The sequence below is a fragment of the Aquarana catesbeiana genome, linkage group LG04, assembly GCF_042186555.1.
Source record: "Aquarana catesbeiana isolate 2022-GZ linkage group LG04, ASM4218655v1, whole genome shotgun sequence".
In the NCBI taxonomy this organism is placed as follows: domain Eukaryota; kingdom Metazoa; phylum Chordata; class Amphibia; order Anura; family Ranidae; genus Aquarana; species Aquarana catesbeiana.
The window spans coordinates 64,460,636-64,488,218 of NC_133327.1; the positions used below are offsets into that span (position 1 = coordinate 64,460,636).

The 27,583-nt window shown below is 43.1% G+C and overlaps 1 protein-coding gene across 1 annotated transcript in view; it reads right to left on the reverse strand.

Annotated features, from left to right (window-relative positions):
• The window catches only part of SPATS1 (spermatogenesis associated serine rich 1), a 105,155-nt gene that overhangs the window by 22,275 nt on the left and 55,297 nt on the right, over nt 1-27,583 (reverse strand). Inside the window, exon 5 of the mRNA XM_073625283.1 lies at nt 1,973-2,090. Coding sequence (XP_073481384.1) covers nt 1,973-2,090 — 118 coding nt within the window. The remainder of the gene's footprint in view (nt 1-1,972; nt 2,091-27,583) is intronic.

Consider the following 27,583-nt stretch of genomic DNA (forward strand, 5'->3'; position numbering starts at 1 on the left):
TATCTTATGGACTGTGATTGACGGTCCCCACATATTTGTCTAGATATATTTTATATTTATTATTTGCATATAATTGCCCACCTTTACAGGTTTTACTTTGACATCACCAGATTTTTTTACGTTATACACATATTTATATGTGATATACTGGGCTACTAGTTTGTCCTCAATATATTGTGTTTTGCACATCTAATTATTTAAAAAGATGATGTTATGCAAAGTAAATAGATACTTAACATGTTACGCTTTAAAATTGCACGCACTCGTGGAATGGCGACAAACTACAGTAATTAAAATTCCCCATAGGCGACGTTTAAAATTTTTTAACGGTTACCTGTTTAGAGTTACAGAGGAGGTCTTTTGCTAGAATTATTGCTCTCGCTCTAACAATCGTGGCGATACCTCACATGTGTGGTTTGAACACCGTTTACATTTCAGGCGTGACTTACCTATGCGTTTTCTTTGGTGCGCGTGCTCATGGGGACAGGGGCGCTTTAAATTTTTTTTTTCTTTTATTTAACACTGTCCCCTTAAATAAATAAAAAAATCTGATCACTTTTATTGCTGTCACAAGGGATGTTAACATCCCTTGTGACAGTAATAGGCAGTATTAGGCTCTTTATTTAGGGATCGGGGGTCTAAAAGACACCAATTCCCTCCTTTGCACTTCAAAGTATTAAAAACACCAAAATCGGCATTTTGGAAGACTGCCATTTTTTTGTAAATCGGCGCCATATGCCTCCAAGTGAACCGGAAGTGGCGTTGTGATGTCGCTTCCGGGTTTTTACATAGGAGACCTGATCGGCTTCGTTCTTGTCTGCACACAGCCAGGGGACGTGCTGGTGGGACGGAAGGCCCGGGCAGAGGGGCGGAAGGCGGTGGAAGGGGGGGGACGCCCCCTCCGACTCCTTATAACGGCTGAGTGGCTCATTAGCCGCATCAGTTGTTATCATGAGAGAGCTGACTGCTAGCTCTAAAAAAAAAACGGTACTGGGATGAACCCTGCAGCCTGCAAAGGCATCACCCCGGTATAACCACTTTATCCAAATGACGTGTAGGTACGTGATTTGGGGTGAAGTGGGTAATAAGTTCAGCTTTTGTAAAAAGTTACATTGCAGCCTTTAAAGCATTGCACCCCCGATCAGCAGATCACAAGTGCAATTCGTGGATCCTGCAGGCACTTTAGTAAGTTGTCGGTCCATACTTTCAGTACGGGCAGACAGTTACTGAATGGCAGAAAGAATCAATGGACTACGAGAGTGCTCACCAGTGCCCTCGCAGGTCATTGAGAACTACAAGCTGCAATAGATGATGGTACTTGTAGACTATTTTTTTTTTTACAGGAAATTGTGAATGAATGATGTGGCCCTGTGGGCGGAGCCCCGCACAGCGGCTTTGTTTTCAAATTTTGACAGCAGGCGCGGGAAGAAGATCACTAGTGCTGGGAGGTGGGTCACTAGGGACATGTTGTATGTCACACCCTAAATTTAGGTGTAACATGGAACATGCTCCTAAATGTGAAGTTAGCCTTTAAGGGCACTATATAAATATCTGTAAAAAAATAAATTCTGTTTTTTTTTTTGTTTTTTTTTATATCTATCCAAAGTTCAGCTTTAGGCAATTACTGCTCCATCTCCTGACAACATTAAATAAGTAGTGGGTGGGAAATGGAATTTACATCATTCAGCTTTATTTGGTTTTAAACATTTGGCATTATCAAAATGGCTAATCACTGTTTTTTTTAGCATTTAATAAAAGCTTCCAATGGATGACTGATCGCCTGATCCTGCCAACACAATGCTGCACACATTCATTGCTCTGGAGATGAGGATTTTGGTGCTTGTTTGCAAATATAGCATTGCAGCTAATAAAAAAATGAGTTACTAATAAAAGGCTGGATTTACAAGTAATTTGGCTCAGTACACACAAGATATGCCAATAAAAAGACCTAACGCCTAATAAAAACACCCACCTAAAATTCACCACCGGCATTGTTGATCCAAATTTATGGAAGTCAGGGCTGTATTCCACTGTATGGAAAGGTTTATCACCTGGTTGGGCCTCAGGGATTCCATTTCTGAGATCACAGACTTGAAAAACAAACAGAAAAGGAAGATCACCTTAATAATATGCATTTGTGTTTAAAATGGAACTCCAGCCAAAAATAACAAGATATAATACAAAACAGCATTAATATTCAGCTTTAATGCAGAGATTTCCCCCATAGTACTTTTTTCAGCCATCAGATATCCACAGTCTGATTGCCAGCCTCATTCAACCCACTTCCTCTAAACCCAAGTTGCCCTGGACCCTCCCCAGCCTGTGAATGGACAGTGAAAGGAGAAGCAGTATAGTGATGAGCTTGTCCCTGGTCACTCTGTTTTATACTCCTATCAGCATACTTCTTGCCCTTGCACTGCTTCTTCCTCTCACACTCCAGCCCTGTTGTTCAGGGACTGCAAGAGGAAAATATCAGGTCACATTAAGGTACTTACACAGTTTGTATTAACCACTTGCCGACCGAATACTGTACATATACAGGGGCAAGGCGGCTCTCTTGTGCAGGATCATGTACCTAGTGCGCGATCCTGCACTTCTGAGTCTGGAGCACACATGCCCGCTGCCGGCGACCCGCTCCTGCTGTGATTAGACACAGCAGGAGCTGATCTGCGGGTACCGCAGACTGTCCGCCGGTACCCACCGATTGTTGGGCAGAGAGCCAGAACGGCGATCTGCCTATGTAAACAAGGGAGATTACCGTTCTGTCAGTAGAGAAGGCATTGATCCTCTGTTCCTGCAAAGTAGGAACATGTATCAATGCCTTCCCATAGTAAAAGCACCTCCTACACAATGTTAGGCACACAGTTAACCCTTTGATCGCCCCTTAAGTTAACCCCTTCCCAGCCAGTGTCATTAGTACAGTGACAGTGCATATTTTTAGCACTGATCACTGTAGCTTTAGCACTGTATTAGTGTCGCTGGTCTCTAAAAAGTGTCAAAAGTGTCAGTTAGTGTCCAATTACTGTTATCCAGGGCGCTATTAACCCTTTCGCTTGATTGTTCATATTATAGTGGACTTACCGTAGCATCAGATATAGTTTGAATGTTAAGTACATGCAAGCTAGGTAATGTGTAACACACGCAGGTAGATCACAGTACTCAAGAAGGATGGAGCCATCTTTGTTCAGGTATCATCAAGGGTCACCATCTACTTTGAGAGCTGAGCTGCTGACAGTGGCTTAGCTAAGTTCACAAATATCTGACAAAGATCAGCACATGCTGCAGCTTTCCATTTTATGACTTGCTACAGAGTTGCTATACATTGATCCTGGGTCAGTAGACACTAAGGAAATGCTCCCTGCATCAGACGAATGACATCATCTCAGCTAAGACAAAATCGCTGGATGGGAGTTCAAGGACAAATTTTAAAATGTAAGTTCATCTTTCAGGAAGATTTTCAGAAAATTGTCCTATGCAATTCTACATCTAATGAACAGTACGTACCATAATTCCTTCTGTTGAAAGCATTGAAGGTCCACCAATTCCAGATGGAGCTCTTTTAGGTCCTCTCCAGGAAATGCGCTGGTCCCCCATACCTCTCCATCCTGCTGTTTTTAGGGCAGGATGAATGACATATCTATATTTCCCCCCTAGTGGCCGCTCTGGGCCATTCACACTGCATGCATGTGCAGTGTGTCCCCTCCTAGCTTCAGATAAGCTTATGCAGCACTACCCCCATAGGATCCGCTGATGGGTCCTCTCTTCTTTGTCTTGACCTTTTCCAAAAAGCCTCAGACTCTCTAACACACCCGGTTGAGTCTACAAACATACAATATCACAGGAAATCACTGAAGGTAATACTTAGTAACCAGTGGTAGGGCTGGTAGTACCCAGGTTCCAAATCAGGTAGTAAAGGCAAACTTAATATATTGCCATCCAATAACTAGGTAACTAGGCAAGCATAAAATGGATTAATAACAATGGTAAAAACCAGTGGTGGGTGGTTGTTTTTTTTTTTGGGGGGGGGGGGTGTCGGGGGCAGCAAACAAAAACAACAACCCCCCCCCCCCCCCCGGTTGGCCGGGTTACTGACAGCGGCTCCTGTGTCCTTTCCTCCTCTTCTGCATCACAGCAGCTTCTGCCATGCGTCTCCTCCATCCTTATCCTAAGCATCCAATAGGATAGCCTGGTCTTTCAGCCAATCGGGTGACAGGTCTCAAGACCCACTTCCTGATTGGCCGGGAGGAGGATCAGTGTGGCAACAGCGAATATTTATTTGCTATTGTCACACAACAGGTCTGGCGCCCTGTATGTAGATTAGGGGGCCAGATGCATGGATAGGGGGGGCAGCGCCTGTGCACCCCTCATTGACAGACCGCCACTGATAAACTAGGACTAGGCATAAGATGACATCCAGATCAGCATAAACAGTAGCAAGGTCACTTTAATTGTAGCAGTAGTAAAGTTTAATCTATCCAGTGCTTCAACTATACTGCTAATGTGCATTTATGGTGGCAATGCGATTCAGATAAGCTTATAATAAAGCTTACCTGTAGATAAAATGAATATCTCCTAAACGTGCACTGTTTAGGAGATATTCTAGCAAGCAGCAGCCAATGATGTTACCGGCATATGCGCTTCATAGGTATGGCATACCTGTGCAGTTCCTTCAGAACTGTGTGCCCCGGTCAAGACTCGTGCATGCACGGGAGTGACATCATCGCAGCTCATTCATTTAGGCGGCCAGAGTCCCCGAAAGGAAGAGTGGGTGAAGATGGAAGCCTCTGCAGCTCGCTGCTGGAGGGCATTGTTTCAAGATAAGTCTTTCATAATGTGCTAGCATGTCAGTACGCAAGGTAAAGGCATACTAGAACATTATACCTTTACCTTGCAGGGTTTGTTTTTCTTTTTTTAAATGCCTTTACTATCGCTTTAACAGCAGTCCCAGATAACCTGCATGCAATATAGGTATAGTATAAGTACGGTATAGTCTCGGCACTGGTGCAAGGTAGATGTGGTTCAGATGCGGTAAAGGTTCAGTATAATGCGGTATAAGGTTGGTATAGCTGCAGTCTAGGTTTGGAATAAGTGCAGTATGGGTGCACTATGGATTGGGTACACCTGGTAACCTGCTCCCAACAGCTCAGTCCCTGCTAGTAGTATCAACAATGGGTGACTAGCCCTCTTACCAATCTCTGGGATGCTGCAGTGAACTCTTGCTGTAGAAGGGGGGCCCCCTTGGTCTCTCCTCCAAAGCCTCTGGTTATCAGCAGTGGGACGCAGAGGGTGAGTGGATGCTCCAGTCTCCCTGCTGCAGCTGTGCTGCGATGTGGTTGGTACTGCACTGCCCACAGATGTCCTCACTTTCAGTCTGAGCCTTGGATCTCCGCTGGCATGATCACCAGCTGGCAGGCTATTCAGACAGAGGTGCTCTCTCTCTAACTCCCTTGGTGCCAACAGGAAGAACTTTCCCAGCCAGTTTAATAAAAATCCTCTCTCCACTTCTCCTACTGCACAGTGCATATTGGAAAATGTAGTGTAACCATTATAGTGTATCCATTATATGGCTACTGTCTCGATCTACATCTCTCTGGTTTCTCAGTGCTCTGCATACAAGTCCTTGGGCTTGCTTGGCTTTAGCTCTCTCCCTGCTGACCTGAGGAGGATGATGCAGCATAACATCAGTATCTCAGTAGTGGGAGAGAGGATTAAAGGGCAATGTCTCCATCTCCATACTGCTGTAGCCCAGCACCTGACTACACTTAGTAGTGGCGGCTGCTGGCTGTTTAATATCTGCGCATGTGCACAGCCAAGACCAAGTTTAGCTGAATCCAGGAGAAGGCATAGCTCCCACTGTCCCTGATTTCGAGAGACTGTCCCTGATTCAGAACAAAGTCCCTCTGTCCCTCTTTCCTCCTCAATTATCCCTCATTTAGGTCTGATTTATAAAGTTGTATATAAAATGCACTATATATCTTTCAAAAAGTGTTTCACAATGCTAAGCCTTTCGTCCATATTCTAAATGACAGCATTTGTAAATTTCAGAAGCCAGTATAAAGGGATAGTAGGGGGAAAAAAGCACTTGTAATATATCCTTTTTTTTTTTTTTTTTTTTTTTAATAATTCTCTTTCAAGGGGGCGTGGCAGGGGGGGTGTCCTATGCCTACATGCTTTTGCTAATAGGTGCCCCTCCTTCCAGTCTCAAAAGGTTGGGAGGTATGAGAAGGTGCACTGTGCATGTACACAGTTTGAATGGCCCAGAGTGGCCACTAGAGGCCGCAATACAGTCAATTTCAGCCTGACCCAGAAGAGCTGCGTCTGGCCATGAGAGGACCTTCACCATTTCCAACAGGAAGATCTATGGTATTTACTATTCAGTAGATGTAGAGTTGCTTAGGGGATGAAAATCTTCCTGAAAGGTGAACAATGATAAAAGCTGTAGTTTTTGTTTTTTAAGAACTAAAACTGCTGTTATATATTGTGACACGTCATGGAGACCTGTAAAGGAAAAATCCACTTTAAATCAACCGTATAACACAAGGCACACTGATAGAACCAAAGACTAGCCGTACAGAATAAGAAAACACTTTAGAGGCAGACGGTGGAATTATAGTCATTTCAGAGGGTTTTTCTTCTTTTTCACTGTACTCGCTATATAAAAAGCAACATGACTTACTACTTGTGTGGTCTGCAGAATATATCTCTGCAGTTCCAATGTAATGGTGTAATTTATGGATGGGATGAGCCGCTCTCTTTAGCTTTCACAGAGTGTCCCTCTATATGAATAATTAATCTGGACACGCATGCTGCAACTATCTATCTTCTGTGGGACTCCCCATTAGGTTTCCTTGTAAGAAACAAGCACCCTGGGTTAGTACAGCTCATCACCGGGGAGGATTAGGAATACTACTGCCTACTCAAAATGATTGTGACAATGATAATGCCGGATGAAAGATAACCAACACAGCTTTATTTAAAAGCAAGGCAGAGAGCTGATTTAAATATATATAAAAAAAAACAAAGGCCATTGTCATTTTTTTCTTTTTACCCTTTATCATTCCACCAAGCAATTATTTACATACCCTGATACAATTTCAGAAAAGCATCAGCATCATTCCTATGGAAATGTAATAATATTTCACAAGAAATAAAAAAATATATAAAAATAACCCACAAAATTAAAGTTTATTTATTTTTTTCATTTTAGTTTTGGATAAAGTGGGAAAAGATTAGAACACCTGCTATCCGGGATATCATTAACCTTTTTTCTGCAACCAACGAATGTCAGCATCAGGGGGTTTTACGCACACTACAATCCATGTAAATCTGACACGTTATTGGCTTTCCTATGGAAGTAATCAGTTGATTGCACAGATGCCTGATTGGTTCCAAAGACCTCTTTGCACAACACCTGCTCTGGGCCCGGGACTGACATGATGAGTATCAATAGGTAAAGGGGAAGGAGATGAGTGAATGTCAGTTAACTGGTCTCCCCTAGCTACAAAGAACCTTGAAGTGACAAGGATTTTGAGCTCTATGTTTCTTATGACTCTAGATGGAGGAGCAATGGTGATACCTTTGGACAGCAACATTGACAGACTCAGGCGAGCATAGTTTCAGGTGCACTAGCAGATTTAGATGGACCTGATTAACAAAGTCACAGTCCAGCTAACGCTTTTAACCACTGTTAATTAACCAATGTACGATCCACACTACCAGTCGCTCTCTACGAGGCGGCTGTGTGGCTCCACGCTGCTAACTGCTACTGCTTACTACCTCTAACTTCAATATAAGTCTATAAGTCTCATCAGAAGTGGGGATCAGGAATAGCAATGTCCTAATCAGCAAGTCTCATATGAATCTCAGTACAAGCCGTCGCTAACCCCTGACTGACACCAGATCCCCCTCATTCAATCAAACTAAAATTGACGATGTCAGCTAATTATTGAGAGCTGCAAATATGTAGCTAAGAGGTTGCTGTTATTATTAAACACAGTTGTAAAGTCCCTGAGGTATTCAGTTCTGTGCTCTTGAAGAAGCGCATGTGGTGCGCAACATGTCGAGCCAATACAGAATTTGATTGTTACCACCGCATAGCTTCTGGTTCAACACAATGTAACTATACTGAACAGAATTTTCAATTCCAAATACTGAACTGTTTTCTATAACCATTCAGCTATGTATGGAGTGTATAACTTGTAAAACTGTGTGATCATGAACTGAATCCTATTTGTTTCTCCTTTTTATTCCTTATTTTAAATATTTTCTAATAAACTAGAATTTTAATTACACATTTAGTAATTATTGTGCCTAAAAAGTCTCAAGCCCAAATTTGCTAATTTCTTCTAATCTAATACGATAAGACGTGGCACTTGCAACCTAGACCGTATCCGCATGACCACTATGCGTTGATACGCTTAGAAATGTAATGCTTTTAACCACTTGCCACCCATAGGACGTTCATGGACGTCCTTGGGTTTCAGTGGTTATATCGAGATGATGCCTGCATCTACAGGCATCTTCCCATTATGTATCGTTTCGGCCAGCGATTTTCTTCAAGGCAGAAGCAATCTGAGTGGCTAATTAGCCACTTGATCACTTCTGCGGTCGCCTTTCCCACTTGATCGCCGCCGCCTTTCCCGGGCTCTCCTGTCCCATTGTGAAGCCCGGGAGCAATGCGGCCAGCGGCGATGGCTGCCCTAAACAGAGAGAGAGGAACTGGCATCGTTCCTTTCTCTCTGTAACCCTGGAAACCGGGAGTGACGAATAGTTTGTCACTTCCGGTTCCACCTATTTGTTTACCTGGCCGCCAGCGGTCAGGAAAGCAGCCGATCAGACCAATCAGAATGAGAGCAAGAATTCTAGCACCAGAGCTTCTGTGAAACTCTAAACAGGTTTGTAAAGAGTTGCCTATAGAGAATTTTAAGCACCATAGTTTGTCAAATGTGAAAATAGACTCCACGCCAACCTAAAAATAAAATTTAAAATATGCTGCTCCCCTGAAAAAGTGATAGACACTTCTAGATTCAAATAAAGTGAGGTAGGGGGTGCTAATTACATGTAACACGACTGCATACCACATATAATCGTGAATAGATGTGAATAGCTAGACCATATTAAAATGAATGTCCATAGGTGAAAATCTTGAATTGAATAAAAATACATAAGTGCTAAAAAAACAGTCCCCAAAAAAAAGAAAAAACATGATTTTCCAATTGCAAGAAATTTGTTGCAAGGTGATCTTAATTTCTACACTTGATAGTGAGTAATCCTTCACCAAAAAAATATATATACACCCAACGTGAGCAGATGAAAAAACTGCTTACCAGATGTATTTGAATTCTTTACTTAAAAAGAAAAAGAAATATCGCTTTGGCAGGTATATGCCTGCTCGCATATGTGTATGACTTAGAGATGTACAAGGAACCCTCTTTCTCAAAGTATAAGGCAGGATATGTAAAAAAAGTAAAAAACATCCATAGCGTGATACTGTTTATTAAAAAGGCAATAAAAAAGAGCAGCCGATTGGCTCCTTACATTAGAAAGTGCCTACCCAGCACTGGGGCTGCTGGCTTGTCACCAATGGGTATGGCTGGATCTGTACCGCGTCCACCTCCGTGGATGGCGTGTGTTCCACCGACCACAACAAACAACCAGAAGACTGGATATGGCGTAGTACCAGGTCACGTTGTTCTACGCCATATCCGGTCTTCTGGTTTGGCACTTCAGACGACGGTGCCCGTTGTGATGGCAACCTGAGAAGTTTACTGCCCTGCTAAATGAGCTTACTGCACATGCGCAAGAACGGGCGGTGCATGCTTGTTATTCAGCAGCACCGAAACCCAGGAAGTTTATGCTTGTGGGCTTCGCCTGCCCACAAGTAAGATGGGAACGCCCGATCATAATTACAACTAAGCTATTCTGGACTTCAATTCTAATATGTTGCACAGAAAATGCACATCTAAGCATTAACCCAAACCCAATCACTATTCTATTTAGCTACAGTAATAACCAGATGTTATTTCCCCAGAAGGCATTTTTCTACCAGTTCTGGACTGGTAAACTGAATAAATCAAATGATGTATTTCTTTAAGAGAGGAGAGCTCCACACTGGGATGAAATGCACTTAAAAAAGTTACATAGCATAAAGTACATGTAAATCTTAATAGAATGACATTTAGTTGCTAAAGTGCTGTGTATCATGAATAATTTTCTTTTTTTTTTAATTAGGGTGTTGTTTTTACCTTTTTTTACCCTTTGATGTATCTTAGCACTCCCAGAACCTCCTTTTAGCCACTTCCTGTCTACATGAATGCCCCTCAGCAATGGCCGCATAGCATTTCTTAGTGGGTTACCAATAGTAGACCATTCCTGTATAATACAAGTTATAAATAACGACTTGTAGTCTCCTTTGAAAGCCTGCGTGGTAAGGTGACAACTATTGAGTTAGTACTATTGGGAGACAAGAATAGAGCCTTGTCACCTTATAACAGAAAATGCCTGAATAAGGATCCTTGGGCAGGATCACTAGGGATTGCTATTGAAATTGAAATTGAAAATCACTTTTAAAATTACATTAACATGTGAATGCTTCTATGAGATTTAAGTGATTGGTTTTACATCTATTTTAAGTTTTAGGCAAAATCCACTTAGCAGTTTATTTAGCTTCAAAAATAACTATATGGGATATCACCAGAAAGAAATCTTAATCTAGCCATGGAAGGATCAAAATTCAATCCATGTGTGGGTATCCCTGTTCAACAGAAGTCAACTTCTGACCAATTAGAATGTTGGAAAACTTTTGGCAATTAGTGGCCAATGATCAGCGTATTCTGATAGTAGTAAAAAAAAAAAAATGCTTAAAATTTACATGTTAAAAGTATATTTTAAAATCAAATAAAAAAAAATGAATGAAGTATGTCTCTGCCTTGCTTTGTGCACTGGTCCAAATCATTTGGTGGAGGGGGGATTATGGTGTGGGGTTGTTTTTCAGGGGTTGGGATGGCCCCTTAGTACCGGTGAAGGGAACTCTTAAGGCGTCAGCATTCCAAGACATTTTGGACAATTTCATGCTCCCAACTTTGTGGGAACAGTTTGGGGATGGCCCCTTCCTGTTCCAACATGACTGCGCACCAGTGCACAAAGCAAGGTCCATAAAGACATGGATGAGTGAGTTTGGGGTGGAGGAACTTGACTGGCCTGCACAGAGTCCTGACCTCAACCTGGTAGAACACCTTTGGGATGAAATAGAGCGGAGACTATGAGCCAGGCCTTCTCGACCACATCAGTGCCTGGAAGAACGGTCAAACATTCCCATAGACACACCTAAACCTTGTGGACAGCTTTCCCAGAAGAGTTGAAGCTGTTTAGGCTGGGAAGGGTGGGCCAACTCAATATTTATTTTTGGTAATATAGTGTGTGTATATATATATATATATATATATATATATATATATGTATATATATACAAAGTGTATATAGATATATATATGTATATAGATATATACAGTGGGGAAGGAAAGTATTCAGACCCCCTTAAATTTTTCACTTTTTGTTATATTGCAGCCATTTGCTAAAATCATTTAACCACTTCTGGACCGCCGCACGCCGATGTACGTCCAAACTTTGAAGGGGGATATCGTTGTTATGGCAGGAGCTAGCTGCCATAACCCCGGTATCCCCGTTTTCGTGCGGCGGTCGGCTTTTTGATAAAAGTGGTCCCTGCGGCAGATTCGCTGCAAGATCACTTTTATCGGTGGCAGGAGAGGGGCCACCCCTCCCGCCGCAATCCGGTGCCCTCCGCCGCTTACCGGAGCCGTCAGTAGCGACGGAGGCGATCGCCTCCGTCTCCCTCCTCTGCCTGAAGACAAGTGAGGCTAAGATGGCGCCTACTCGTCTTAATGACACTGCTGGGCGGAAGCGACGTCAAAACGTCACTTCCGCCCATGCCTCTTAAAGACATATTTTTTCAATGTCATTTTTTTTTTTGCATTTTAGTGTAAATATGAGATCTGAGGTCTTTTTGACCCCAGATCTCATATTTAAGAGGTCCTGTCATGCTTTTTTCTATTACAAGGGATGTTTACATTCCTTGTAATAGGAATAAAAGTGACACATTTTTTTTTTTTTTAAACAGTGTAAAAATAAATAAAATAATGTAAAATAAATAATAAAAATATATATTTTTTTTTTTTAAAAACCCCCGTCCCGACGAGCTTGTGCACAGAGCGCATACGCGAGTAGCTCCCACCACACATGTGAGGTATTGCCGCGACTGGTAGAGTGAGAGCAATAATTCTAGCCATAGACTTCCTCTGTAACGCAAAATATGCAACCTGTAGAATTTTTTAAACGTCGCCTATGAAGATTTTTGAGGGTAAAAGTTTGACGCCATTCCATGAGCGGGCGCAATTTTCAAGCGTGACATGTTCGGTATTAATTTACTTGGCTTAACATTATATTTCACAATATAAAAAAAATTGGGCTAACTTTACTGTTGTCTTATTTTTTTATTCAAAAAAGTGAATTTTTTCCCCAAAAAATACGCTTATAAGACTGCTGTGCAAATACGGTGAAAAAAAAAGTATTGCAATGACTGCCATTTTATTCTCTAGGGTGTTAGAAAAAAAAAACATATATAATGTTTGGGGGTTCTAAGTAATTTTCTAGCAAAAAAACCTGTTTTAAACACGTAAACACCTAAAATCAAAACCAAGACTGGTCCTTAAGTTCATTTTTTTCCCTCATTAATGTACACACAGCACCCCATACTGACAGAAAAACACAGAATTGTTGACATTTTTGCAGATTTATTAAAAAAGAAAAACTGAAATATCACATGGTCCTAAGTATTCAGACCCTTTGCTGTGACACTCATATATTTAACTCAGGTGCTGTCCATTTCTTCTGATCATCCTTGAGATGGTTCTACACCTTCATTTGAGTCCAGCTGTGTTTGATTAATTATTGGACTTGATTAGGAAAACCACACACCTGTCTATATAAGACCTTACAGCTCACAGTGCATATCAGAGAATGAGAATCATGAGGTCAAAGGAACTGCCTGAAGAGCTCAGAGACAGAATTGTGGCAAGGCACAAATCTGGCCAAAGTTACAAAAACATTTCTGCTGCACTTAAGGTTCCTAAGAGCACAGTGGCCTCCATAATCCTTAAATGGAAGACGTTTGGGATGACCAGAACCCTTCCTAGAGCTGGCTGTCTGGCCAAACTGAGCTATCGGGGGAGAAGAGCCTTGGTGAGAGAGGTAAAGAAGAACCCAAAGATCACTGTGGCTGAGCTCCAGAGATGCAGTCGGGAGATGGGAGAAACTGGTGGAAAGTCAACCATCACTGCAGCCCTCCACCAGTCGGGGCTTTATGGCAGAGTGGCCCGACGTAAGCCTCTCTTCAGTGCAAGACACATGAAAGCCTGCATGGAGTTTGCTAAAAAACACCTGATGGACTCTAAGATGGTGAGAAATAAGATTCTTTGGTCTGATGAGACCAAGATAGATAGAACTTTTTGGCTTTAATTCTAAGCGGTATGTGTGGCGAAAACCAGGCACTGCTCATCACATGTCCAATACAGTCCCAACAGTGAAGCATGGTGGTGGCAGCAACATGCTGTGGGGGTGTTTTTCAGCTGCAGGGACAGGACGACTGGTTGCAATCGAGGGAAAGATGAATGCGGCGAAGTACAGGGATATCCTGGATGAAAACCTTCTCCAGAGTGCTCAGGACCTTAGACTGGGCCGAAGGTTTACCTTCCAAGACAATGACCCTAAGCACACAGCTAAAATAACGAAGGAGTGGCTTCACAACAGCTCCGTGACTGTTCTTGAATGGCCCAGCCACTAAAATTCTCAAAAAATGTAGTCGTGCTCTTGAGCGTCTGTGGCACAAGACTAAGTCTCTCAAAGACTTCAACCAATACAAATCTGCCCTCCAAAAATACTTTTCTTTCCTCCACACTGCCAAGCAAACCTATTTTACAACTCTTATTAATACCTTCTCATCCAATCCACGTAAACTCTTCTCTACCTTCAACTCTCTACTTTGTCCTCCACCGCCTCCCCTTACTGACTTACTCACTGCCCAGGAAATCACTAATCACTTCAAAAACAAGATTGATACAATCCGTGATGAAATCTCCACTCTACAGGTATCTCCCCCAGCTAAGACCCCATGTCCACAGGTACAACTGACACCCCCCCTATTCAAATCTGCTACTCCAGACGAAGTTGCTAAACTCCTTTCTATCGCCCACCTAACCACCTGTCCCCTGGACCCTATTCCCTCTCAAATGCTATGGTCACCCTCTGATCCCATCCTACACTCTCTAACCCACATCTTCAATCTCTCCCTCACCTCTGGCATCTTCCCCGATGCTCTAAAACATGCACTGGTCACTTCCATACTCAAAAAGCCATCCTTGGACCCTACCAATCTTAACAACCTACGCCCTACCTCCTTGCTCCCCTTTTCCTCTAAACTCCTTGAACGCCTGGTTTACAACCAACTGAGTGACCACCTCATTAAAAACAACCTTCTTGATTCCCTTCAATCTGGATTTCGCCCTCAACACTCCACAGAAACTGCTCTTTTAAAACTCACAAATGACCTACTAACTGCAAAAACCAACGGACACTATTCTGTACTCCTACTTCTGGATCTTTCAGCTGCCTTTGACATGGTTGACCACCCCCTCCTCAAAAAAAACTTTACTCCCTCGGTCTCCATGACTGTGCTCTTCAGTGGCTCTCATTCTACCTATCCCAATGCACCTTCAGTCTCACTTACAATTCTACTTCCTCCACTCCTCTTCCCTTCTCTGTCGGGGTCCCCCAAGGTTCTGTTCTTGGACCTCTTTTATTTTCAATCTACACCTCTTCCCTGGGTCAGCTGATAGCCTCTCACGGCTTTCAATATCATTTCTATGCTGATGACACACAAATCTATCTCACCACCCCTCAACTCACTCCATCAGTCTCCTCACGCATCACTAACTTACTAACCGACATATCTGTATGGATGTCACACCACTTCCTCAAACTCAACTTGTCCAAAACCGAGCTTATAATATTCCCTCCCCCACGTGCCTCTTCCCCTGACTTCTCTGTCAAGAGCAATGGCAAAACCATTCACCCGTCCCCACATGTCAGGGTGCTAGGTGTTATCCTGGATTCTGGACTCTCCTTTCAGCCCCACATCCAATCACTTTCCAAAGCTTGCCGCCTCAACCTCCGCAACATCTCTAAACCTTTCTAACCAGTGAAACCACAAAGCTCCTGATTCACTCCCTGGTTATCTCTCGCCTTGACTACTGCAACTCACTCCTCATTGGCTTACCTTTAAATAGACTATCCCCCCTTCAGTCCATCATAAATGCGGCTGCCAGACTCATCCACCTTACAAACCGCTCAGTGTCTGCTACCCCTCTCTGCCAATCCCTCCATTGGCTACCACTCGCCCAACAAATTAAATTCAAAATACTAACAATAAGTTACAAAGCCATCCACAACTCTGCCCCCAGCTACATCACTAACCTAGTCTCAAAATACCAACCTAATCGCCATCTCCGTTCCTCCCAAGATCTCCTGCTCTCTAGCTCCCTCATCACCTCCTCCCATATCCGCCTCCAGGACTTCTCCTGAGCCTCACCCATCCTCTGGAATTCCCTACCCCAATCTGTCAGACTGTCTCCAAATTTATCCACTTTTAGGCAATCCCTGAAAACTTTCCTCTTCAGGGAAGCCTATCCTGCCTCCATCTAACAACTGCACTATTTTCTCCATTAGCTCATCCCCCACAGCTATTACCCTTTTGTATAACTTGACCCGCCCTCCTAGATTGTAAGCTCTAACGAGCAGGGCCCTCTGATTTCTCCTGTATTGAATTGTATTGTACTTGTACTGTCTGCCCTAATGTTGTAAAGCGCTGCGTAAACTGTAGGCGCTATATAAATCCTGTATAATAATAAATAATAACAATAACTCCGTGACTGTTCTTGAATGGCCCAGCCAGAGCCCTGACTTAAACCCAATTGAGCATCTCTGGAGAGACCTAAAAATGGCTGTCCACCAACGTTTACCATCCAACCTGACAGAACTGGAGAGTATCTGCAAGGAGGAATGTCACAGGATCCCCAAATCCAGGTGTGAAAAACTTTTTGCATCTTTCCCAAAAAGACTCATGGCTGTATTAGATCAAAAGGGTGCTTCTACTAAATACTGAGCAAAGGGTCTGAATACTTAGGACCATGTGATATTTCAGTTTTTCTTTTTTAATAAATTTGCAAAAATGTCAACAATTCTGTGTTCTTCTGTCAATATGGGGTGCTGTGTGTACATTAATGAGGAAAAAAAATGAACTTAAATGATTTTAGCAAATGGCTGCAATATAACAAAGAGTGAAAAACTTAAGGGGGTCTGAATACTTTCCGTCCCCACTGTATATCATTGTGGTTAATGCTTTGGTTTTGCTGGGTCTGAAAAAAGCCTTTATTAAAAAGCCATGCATGATATTTATTGATTGCCTATGAAAGTGATAAATGATGGATGATATATATGCTGACTTCGTTTTTCGATCACAGCTGCTGCATTATAGGAGCTGTCATTGTGATTACTGTAATAAGTAGCTTACGTTCTGTATGCAAAATTCAAAGAACCCCAGGCAGACTAAAAGTCCTAAGTAAACTTATAAAGGCCTATTAAATGGAACCTGGGTATGCAATGTCTGTTAACATGTCTAGTATGACAGATTGCGAAAAGATTTAAAAAACTATTTTTGTCATTTCTGTCAGACAGAACAAAAATTTAACTTCTGTGCTGTACCTAAAAGTGTAGAAAAAAATGCTTATCTTAAAGGTTTTCTAAACCCAAGAATAGAAATGGAATATATTGCAGGCTCAGGTTTCCAGTACTTTGACAGGGTGATAGAATTAGATTTCTTTTTTCCAGGTTAAAGTAGAACTATAGGCAAAAATTTTTCATCCATTTTGAATAGAGTAAGGGAAGGTTATACCCTGTAAGGTTTATTGTTGCCCTCTTTGTCCCATTAGGAAGATTTACCTTCACTTCCTGTCCAATAGCTAAAACAGGAAGTGAGAGGAAATCCCTGCAGGCAGATTAAAGGAATTCATTGGGGTCACTAGAACTAGTGTCCCCATTGGAAAATTTGCCCTCTATTACTTTTCTGAGGACAACACAAAATGTGGGCTTTTATTTTACTTTCACTTTCATAATGGTAAACAGGACAAATTGAGAGGCTGAATCTCCTTAATGGGGACACAGGCAGCCATAAAAACTGGCAGGTGTTCTAATCCCCCTCCACAATTATGCAGTCGTGCTACACTGTACCCACACAATTTTTTTTTATCATTTTCTTCACACAAATAGAGCTTTCTTTTGGTGGTACTTAATCACTTCTGGGTTTTTTATTTTTATTAAAAAAAAATTTTGAAAAAAAAAAATGTTTTTTACTTTTTTTTTGTGTCAGTAAATTTTGTAAGTAATTTTTCGGCTTCACTTATGTGCGCTGATGAGGCGGCACTGATGGGCACTGATAGGCTGAACTGGTGGGCATTGATGAGGTGACACTTATGGGCGCTGATGAGAGGCCACTTATGGCCACTGATTAGGTGGCACTGATGAAGAGGCACTAATATGCCGCACTTATGGGCACTGATAGGTGGCACTGATATGTGACACAGATAGGAGGCACTGATGGGCATTGTTAGGTGGCACTGGGGGGCACTAATAGGCGGCACTGGTGGGCACTGATAGGCGGCACTGGTCGGCACTGGTGGGCACTGATAGGCGGCACGGATAGGCGGTACTGATGGGCATTTGATTTGCATTGATGGGTGGCACTGATGGTCGACACTGATGGGCATTGATTGACAGCAGTGATGGGCATTGATGGGCAGCACTGATAGGTGGTACTGATTGCCAGCACTGACTGGCATTGCTAATGGGCACTGATTGGTGGCACTTGTGGGCAGTGGTAGGCACTGATTCCTGCCACTGGTAGGCACCGATAGCTGACATTGGTGGACAATGTTGGGCACTGATTGGTGACAGTGTATTGCACTATTTTAATCACGGCACTGATGATCAGTGCCCTGATTACATCTCTAGATGTCCCCCTGTGAGGAGATGCCGCTGATCGGCTCTCCTCTCCTCACACTCTGTCAGTGTGAGGGGAGGAGAGCCGATTACCTGCACTTCTTTATTTATATGTGACCGGCTGTGATTGGACACAGCTGATCACATGGTTAAAAAGCCACGGACGTGGCTCTTTACAGAGATCGGGGTCCTGCCGCGTCCTAGCAACACGATGCGGCCGTGATCGCCACGCTGCTTGCCCCCATGGAGTCCCAGAATGAGAGCTGCACCAACCCGCCATCATTTGACGGTGGGCGGGCAGCAAGCAGTTATTAACATTTTCAGCAATTACATAAAATACCTGTTATGGTTGCCAGAAATGTAGTGGTGAACTAAAAGAATAAAACAATATTATCTTGAGTCTGTGAATTACTAATCCCCCCCCCCCCTCATGTATCAGAGATGAAGAAAAGAAGACTCGTTTGAAGTCAAGCCTGGGTGACAACCATGCCCCCCTCAATCTATACAGAAGAGAAGTGAGAGTAGCCACTCTGGGAAATGAAGTGCATAGCTCCCAACTGTCCCTGATTTCGAGGGACTGTCCCTGATTTGGAGCAATGTCCCTCTGTCCCACTTTCCTCCTCATTTGTCCCTCATTTTGGTCTGATCTATATAGATGTATATAAAATGCACTTTTTATCTATCAAAAACTGTTTTCCAGCACTAAAGATTTCATCTGATTTCTAAATGACTGCATATGTAAATTCCAAAAGCCAATATAAAGGAATAGTAGTGGTAAAAAAAGCACTTGTGGGTTTAACCAATCTTGTTTTTTGTACAATTCTCCTTTTAAGGGGGCGTGGCAAGGGGTGTGTCCTATGCCTGCATTCTTTTGTTGATAGGTGTCCCTCATTTCCATCTCAAAATGTTGGGAGGTATGAAGGTGTACTGTAATATTTGCAGGATTACCAGGTGAAATAAAGGAGGAAAGCCTGAAAAAAACTAAGGCAGCCCCACATCTAAGGACTGGTGAGCTGCAATATATTACATTTAGTTTTTTGGGTTTAAATAGCCTTTACCCTTGTCGGTTAATAATGTGAATTCTGGTTCAGCCTGGCACCAGGTCATGTAGCCAGTGTTGAAGAATTGTTTATGTGGTGTTTGCAGGAATGTGCTGGACTGAGTTCAGAGGGCTTTTTGGGTTGGATTGTTGACTTGCCACCTCCACCCTCCCATTCTCCTTAAAGCGGGATTCCGGCCGCCTACATTTTTTTTTTAAAGTCAGCAGCTATAAAACACTGTAGCTGCTGACTTTAAATAAATAGACTTACCTGTCCTGGGTGCCCGCGATGTCGGCCGCCCGAGGCCGACCTGTCCCTCGGCTCTCGGGTCCTGGCACCGCCATCCTAAGTAAGGGAAACAGGCAGTGGAGCCTTGCGGCTTCACTGCCAGTTTCCTACTGCGCACGTGCGAGCGGCGCGGCGTTCTGTGAATGGCCCCGTGGTTTTCTGGGAACACACACAGTTCCCAGAAGGCAACGGGGCTGCTCACCGAGGAGCATTACATGCCGCGGAATAGGAAGAGGCAGATTAGGAAGACTGCCTAGCAACAAGGGTATCAGGTGAGTACGTTTTTTTTTTTCACGTTTTTTTTTTTTTTTTTAATTTCACATTTTTGGTGCATTTTTTTTTTGGGGTGGCCCTCCACTTTAAGGTTCCCTAAGATCTTGTAGCAGAATTCAGGTGACCAATTCCTTGTTATTTTGATGTAACTAGTTGCTGGACCAATCCAAGATTCAAAATATTTATCTATTGGTTTCCCTTTTCAATCAAATTACACAAGGAGGCTGGGTACACACTATTGCGAATTGGATGCGGATTCTCCACATCCAATTCACAATAGCAGGAAATTTTGACCGGCTGTCTATGGAGCTGGTTCACACATCTCCACTGCGGCTCGGGTGCAAATTTGCACAGGAGTCCTGTGTGTGACAGGTCCGAATTCAGACAAAAATTTGGGCTGAAATTGGACCTGAATCGGTGAACGGGAACGCACCGAGCCCCTACTGTGAACTGCATACGAAGAAAGTGTGAACCCAGCCTGAAGGGTGATTTTCTTTTTAGTGTGCATTCTGTTTCCTATAAAAGTACAACTTTCATTAATTAGTTAAATTAATTAATGTTAATCAGTCACATGAGCATATTTTAGGGTGCTGTCTAACCCCACTTGCCTTCAAATTCAACATGATTAGTGTGACAAAGGTAAAGCTACATGTTTAAGAAATTGTTTTTGTATAACACCTAGGATATATCAGACTAAAAATACATTAAGCACCCTTCATAAAAATAGGCCAAATGTCTATATATAAAAAGTATAAATATATACTGTATATGCTAAAGGTTAAGGCAACCCATAATGTAACAAAAACAGAAGCACAGGTTAAAGAATGGTGGATTTAAAGGCTATACAGCAGAAAATAGGCATGATTTCTTTACGTTTTAATATTTACGAAACTATGAGGTTTATATAGGGGATGTTACCCCTCTAACAATGACAAGGCTGCCACTAGGGCAGTACAGGTATTACTTTTGTCCGAGGCTAGGGCTACACCTATAATAGAAGATAGTCACAGTAGTGACTTATAGTAGATACACTCACACGCCACTTTATTAGGTACAACTTGCTAGTATGTGGGTTGGACCCACTTTCGTCACCCTCAGAACTGCTTTAATTCTTCGTGGCATAGATCCAACAATGTGTTGGAAACACTCCTCAGAGATTTTGGTCCATAGGGATGTGATAGCACAATGTGGTTGCTGCAGATTTTTTGGCTGCACATCCATGATGCGAATCTTCACCACATCCCAAAGATGCTCTATTGGATTGAGATCTAGTGACTGTGGAGGCCATTGGAGTACAGTGATCTCATTGTCATGTTCAAGAAACCAGTGGTGAGATGATTTGAGCTTTGTGACATGGTGCATTATCCTGCTGGAAGGAGCCATCAGAAGATGGGTACACTGTAGTCATAAAGGGAAGGACATGATCAGCAACAATACTCAGGTAGGCCGTGGCATTTAAACGATGCTCAATAGGTACGAAGGGGCCCAAAGTGTGCCAAGAAAATACCCCCCACCCCATTACACCACCACCAGCCTGAACTGTTCATACAAGGCAGGATGGATCCATGCTTTCATGTTGTTTATACCAAATTCTGACCCTACCATTTGAATGTCGCAGCAGAAATCGAGACTCATCAGGCCAGGCAACATTTTTCCAATCTTCTATTGTCCAATTTTGGTGAGCCTGTGTGAATTGTAGCCTCAGTTTCCTGTTCTTAGCCGACAGAAGTTGCACCTGGTGTGGTCTTCTGCTGCTGTAACCCATCTGCTTCAAGGTTCCATGTGTTGTGCTTTCAGAGATGGTTTGCTGCATACCTTGGTTGTAACAATAAGTTATTTGAGTTACCGTTTGCCTTTCAATAATCTCGAACCAGTCTACCCATTCTCCTCTGACCTCTGCCATCAACAAGGCATTTTCCCCCACACAACTGCCACTAACCGGATATTTTCTCTTGTCGGACCATTCTGTGTAAACCCTAGGGATGGTTGTGCGTGAAAATCCCAGTAGAAACACTCAGACTAGCCCGTCTGGCACCAAAAAACATGCCAGGTTCAAAGTCACTTACAGTATCTCACAAAAGTAAATACACCCTTCACATTTTTGTAAATATTTTATTATATCTTTTCACTTGACAACACTGAAGAAATGACACTTTGCTACAATGTAAAGTAGTGAGTGTACAGCTTGTATAACAGTGTAAATTTGCTGTCCTCTCAAAATAACTCAACACACAGCCATTAATGTGTCTACCGCTAGCAATAAAAGTGAGTACACCCCTAAGTGAAAATGACCAAATTGGGCCCAAAGTGTCAATATTTTGTGTGGCCACCATTATTTTCCAGCACTGCCTTAACCCCCTTGGGCATGGAGTTCCCCAGAGCTTCACAGGTTGCCACTGGAGTCCTCTTCCACTCCTCCATGATGACATCATGGAGCTGGTAGATGTAAGAAACCTTGAGCTCCTCCACCTTACCTTTGAGGATGCCCCACAGATGCTCAATAGGATTTAGGTCTGGAGACATGCTTGGCCAGTCCATCACCTTTAGCCTCAGCTTCTTTAGCAATGTAGTGGTCATCTTGGAGGTGTGTTTGGGGTCGTTATCATGTTGGAATACTGCCCTGTGGCCCAGTCTCCCAAGGGATGGGATCATGCTCTGCTTCAGTTTGTCACAGTACATGTTGGCATTCATGGTTCCCTCAATGAACTGTAGCTCCCCAGTGCCGGCAGCATTTATGCAGCTCCAGCCCATGACACTCCCACCACAATGCTTGACGGTAGGCAAGACACACTTGTCTTTGTACTCCTCACCTGATTGCCGCCGCACACGCTTGACACCATCTGAACCAAATAAGTTTATCTTGGTCTCATCAGACCACAGGACATGGTTCCAGTAATCCATGTCCTTAGTTTGCTTGTCATCAACAAACTGTTTGCGGCTTTCTTGTGCATCATCATAGTTTGCAGAGCCTTCCTTGTGGGATGACAGCCATGCAGACCTATTTGATGCAGTGTGCAGAGTATGGTCCGAGGACTGACAGGCTGACCCCCCACCCCTTCAACCTCTGCAGCAATGCTGGCAGCACTCATACGTCTATTTCCCAAAGACAACCTCTGGATATGATGCTGAACACGAGCACTCAACTTCTTTGGTCGACCATGACGAGGCCTGTTCTGAGTGGAACCTGTACTGTTTAACTGCTGTATGGTCTTGGCCACCGAGCTGCAGCTCATTTTCAGGATCTTGGCAATCTTATTATAGCCTAGGTCATCTTTATGTACAGCAACAAATTTTTTTTCCAGATCCTCAGAGCTCAGAGCGTTCTTTGCTATGAGGTGCCGTGTAAACTTCCAGTGACCAGTATGAGAGAGTGAGAGCAATAACACCAAATTTAACACACCTGTTCCCCATTCACACCTGAGACCTTTTAACACTAACAAGTCACATGACACCGGGGAGAGAAAATGATTAATTGGGCCCAATTTGTACCTTTTTACGTAGGGGTGTACTCATTTTTGTTGCCAGTGGTTTAGACATTAATGGCTGTGTGTTGAGTTATTTTGAGGGGACAGCAAATTTACACTGTTATACAAGCTGTACACTCACTACTTTACATTGTAGCAAAGTGTCATTTCTTCAGTGTTGTCACATAAAATTATATAATAAAATATTTACAAAACTTTGAGGGGTGTACTCACTTTTGTGAGATACTGTGCTTTGAGGGGTGTACTCGCTTTTGTGAGATACTGTGTATATATACACATACACACACAGATACATATCTGTAAACAAACATTTTAAGATGTATTAAAACATGGACAGTGTCAGTTTGACAGTGTGGGCGGTTTCAGTAGAGCAGTGGATGGTGTCAGTAGGGCTGATGTTGGTGTAAAAAAAAAAATTCCCAGCTCACTTACCACTTGGAAAATTCTCCAGAGTTGGAGGACATAGAGTATATAATAATGGATAGATTAAGGACAGGTAGGCCTGGAGGGAGCCAATCCCTCCTTAAAAGTATAGGGATGCACAGGACACTCAGCAATAGCACACTCGCAGCGAAGGTATCCAGTGTGTCCCCTAACCAAATAACAACAGTACAAACAAATGGCAACCTCCCCAAGCTACGACTGACCTTTGCAGCAAAGAAGACATGTAAAGGCGATGCATGCCAAAAAATATCAAACAAAAAATTCCCAGCCCATTTACCAGCCAAACTGCAACAAACCGAATTGATCCTGTCTAACAGATAATGTTAAAACAAAGGGTTTGCACACATTTGCAAATACATGTGTAAGCTGCAGCGGCCACATCACACACCTCAGTGTACTGCAGTCCTAACTATAATTTTGAGAGTCTCCTCAGTTGGAGCACATATATAAGAATGGATAGATTAAGGGCAGGTATGCCTGGAGGGAGCCCACCCCTCCCTAAAGGTTTTTTTTTTTTTTATTTACGAACCACGTTGGGGGGCTTTGATGAAATATGAGGGGTCTAAACAGACCCCTGATGTCTAATTTTTGAGGCAGAGAAAGAGGCTGAGACCAGAGATTCTCCAGTCCTTTTCTCTGCAGCCTCAGCTGCACTGGACAGTGAATGAATGGAAAAAGCTTTGTGCTGAGCGGCTTCCTGTTCATTCATTAACTGAAGCATAGTAAAAACAATTTACTATGCTTCAGTTATGAAGGAACACAGTGAGTGATCGTTACCAATCACTCACTGTAATCATTAAAAAAAAATAACATATTTACTAGTCCCTTTCCCCGCTTTACATCCTAAAACATCCCCCTGTGTGCCCACAGTGGAGGGAAGCAGGAAGTGCTGTGGGGAAGGGCAACAAGGGGAATCTGGACCACAACGGGTGATTAGGGTGAGCATGCCTATGAATAGAGTAGGTGTGAAGAGAGGTGAGACACGTTTAGGTTGTATACAGGATATGGTGTTGTCATCCCTTAAAGAGGAACTACAGTGCCTTGAGTATTCATACCCCTTGAAATTTTCCACATTTTGTCATGTTACAACCAACCCCCCCCCTGAGTCAATACTTTGCAGAACCACCTTTCACTGCATTTACAGCTGCAAGTCTTTTTGGGTATGTCTCTACTAGCTTTGCACATCTAGAGTGAAATTTTTGCCCAGTCTTCTTTGCAAAATAGCTCAAGCTCTGTCAGATTGGATGGAGAACGTCTGTGAACAGCAATTATCAAGTCTTGCCACAGATTCTCAATTGGATTAAGGTCTGGACTTTGACTGGGCCATTCTAACACATGAATATGCTTTGATCTAAACCATTCCATTGTAGCTCTGGCTGTATGTTTAGGGTCGTTGTCCTGCTGGAAGATGAACCTCCACCCCAGTCTCAAGTTTTTTGCAGACTCTAACAGGTTTTCTTGTAAGATTGCCCTGTATTTGGCTCCATCCATCTTCCCATCAACTCTGACCAGCTTCCCTTTCCCTGCTGAAGAAAAGCATCCCCACAACATGATGCTGCCACCACCTTGTTTCACGGTGGGGATGGTGTATTCAGGTGAATGGGCAGTGTTAGTTTTCTGCCACACATAGCGTTTTGCTTTTAGGCCAAAAAGTTCAATTTTGGTCTCATCTGACCAGAGCACCTTCTTCCACATGTCTGCTGTGTCCCTCACATGGTTGATCGCAAACAGAACTTCTTATGGCTTTCTTTCAACAATGGCTTTCTTCTTCCATAAAGTCCAGATTTGTGGAGTGAACGACTAATAGATGTCCTGTGGACAGATTCTCCCACCTGAGCTGTGGATCTCTGCAGCTCCTCCAGAGTTACCATGGGCTTCTTGGCTGCTTCTCTGATTAATGCTCTCCTTGCCCGGCCTGTCAGTTTAGGTGGATGGCCATGTCCTGGTAGGCTTGCAGTTGTGCTATACTTTTTCCATTTTCGGATGATGGATTGAACAGTGCTCTGTAAGATGTTCAAAGCTTGGGATATTTTTTTTATAACCCTTTATCCCTGACATGTCTGGTGTGTTCATTGGCCTTCTTGATGCTGTTTGTTCACTAAGGCCCCTTTCACACTGGGGCGGTGGGTGCGTCGGCAGTAAAGGTTTTTAGCAGCACCCTATCGTAATTTTGCAGTGCTATTCGGCCGCTAGCGGGGCGCTTTTACCCCCGCTAGCGGGCAAGAAAGGGTTAAAAACCACCGAAAAGCGCTGCTCCAGCAGCGCTATGCCGGCGGTATAACCAGGCTGCCCATTCATTTCAATGGGCAGGAGCAGTGAAGGAGCAGTGTATACTCCATTCCTTCACCGCTCCAAAGATTCTGCTTACAGGAGTTTTTTTAACGTCCTGCAAGCGCAAAGCTCCAGTGTGTAAGCCCGAGGGCTTTCACACTGGAGAGACAGGAGCAGCTCTTTACAGGCGCTATGCAGGCACTTTTTTTAGTGCTGTAGCGCCTGTAAAGCACCTCAGTGTGAAAGGGGTCTAAGGTTCTCTAAGAAACCTTGGAAGGCTTCACAGAACAGCTGTTTTTATACTGAGATTAAATTACACACAGATGGACTCTATTTACTAATTAGGTGACTTCTGAAGGCAATAGGTTCAATTTGATTTTAGTTAGGGGTATCAAAGTAAAGGGGGCTGAATACAAATGCACGCCACACTTTTTTCAGATATTTATTTGTAAAACATTTTTAAAACCATTTATCATTTTCCTTCCACTTCACAATTATGTGCCACTTTGTGTTGGTCTATCACATAAAATCCCAATAAAATACATTTACGTTTTTGGTTGTAACATGACAAAATGTGGAAAATTTAAAGGAGTATGAATACTTTTTCAAGTCACTGTAAATTCTGAACGTTGCCCCCAAAAAATGAAAACAGATGGAAGGCAAAGGACTAATCACCAGCATTGCCTGTGGTTTCCTGCAGTTAAACTTTTCCCCCATTACTGACTTCCATGCCTTGTCCCATGCTCTGTTTCTGTATAAAAGCAGCCATATTGGTAAAGGCAAAACTTTCTAACGTCAGAGCCTCCAGCAGAAAAACAATGAGCAACACAGAAGTGACCACCAAATCTTACTCCAAATCCCCTAGCAGTCAGAAGCAACACGTTGCAGATATACAACTATGAGGCTAGACACAGGAGCGCTTAGGCACACTTATATACCAGAACGTGCACTGCTATTTTTCAGGAGGTATTCAAATTTTTTCAGACGATTTGCGGCTACAGCTTAGGCAAAATTAAATGTTTTAGATCAGGAGTCTCCAAACTTTTGTAACAAAGGGCCAGTTTACTGCCCTTCAAGCTTTAGGGGGGCCAGGCTGTAGCCAGTGGGAGTAGAAAATGCCTTGGCATCGGTGGGAGTAAATAATGCCGAAGACTTGGTGGTCAATTTGGTGTAAAAAAACTTACATCATTGGTGTCAGTGGGAGGAATAGTGCCTCCTCTCTGGCGTCAGTGGAAGGAATAGTGCCCCAAGGGCCAGATAGAAGCGAGCAAAGGGCCACATCCACCCACCACAGTTTGGAGACCTCTGTTCTAGATGTTCCCTATAACATAACCAATCTTTATTTCTTTGAGTTCAAGTCTACTTTAACCAATTGAGGTATTTGGAGGTACTATGTATGTCCAAAGAGAGAATAGTTAAGAGGTGAAGGGTTGCAACCATCAGCCTGTGTCTGTTTTGTTTAGCTGGCTCCCTGAAAGTGAAAGTGAAAGTGATGCAGCGGCAATCACTTTCACAGAGGGTGCGGCGCAGTGTCCCCCCCATTGGCGCGCCCCTGTGTAATTCCTGGGAGCCTGGGACCACATCAAGCTGATTCAGGATGGAAAAAGGGGGATGGGTGACCGAGGCACATCCATGCCTTTATCACCTCTTTAAACA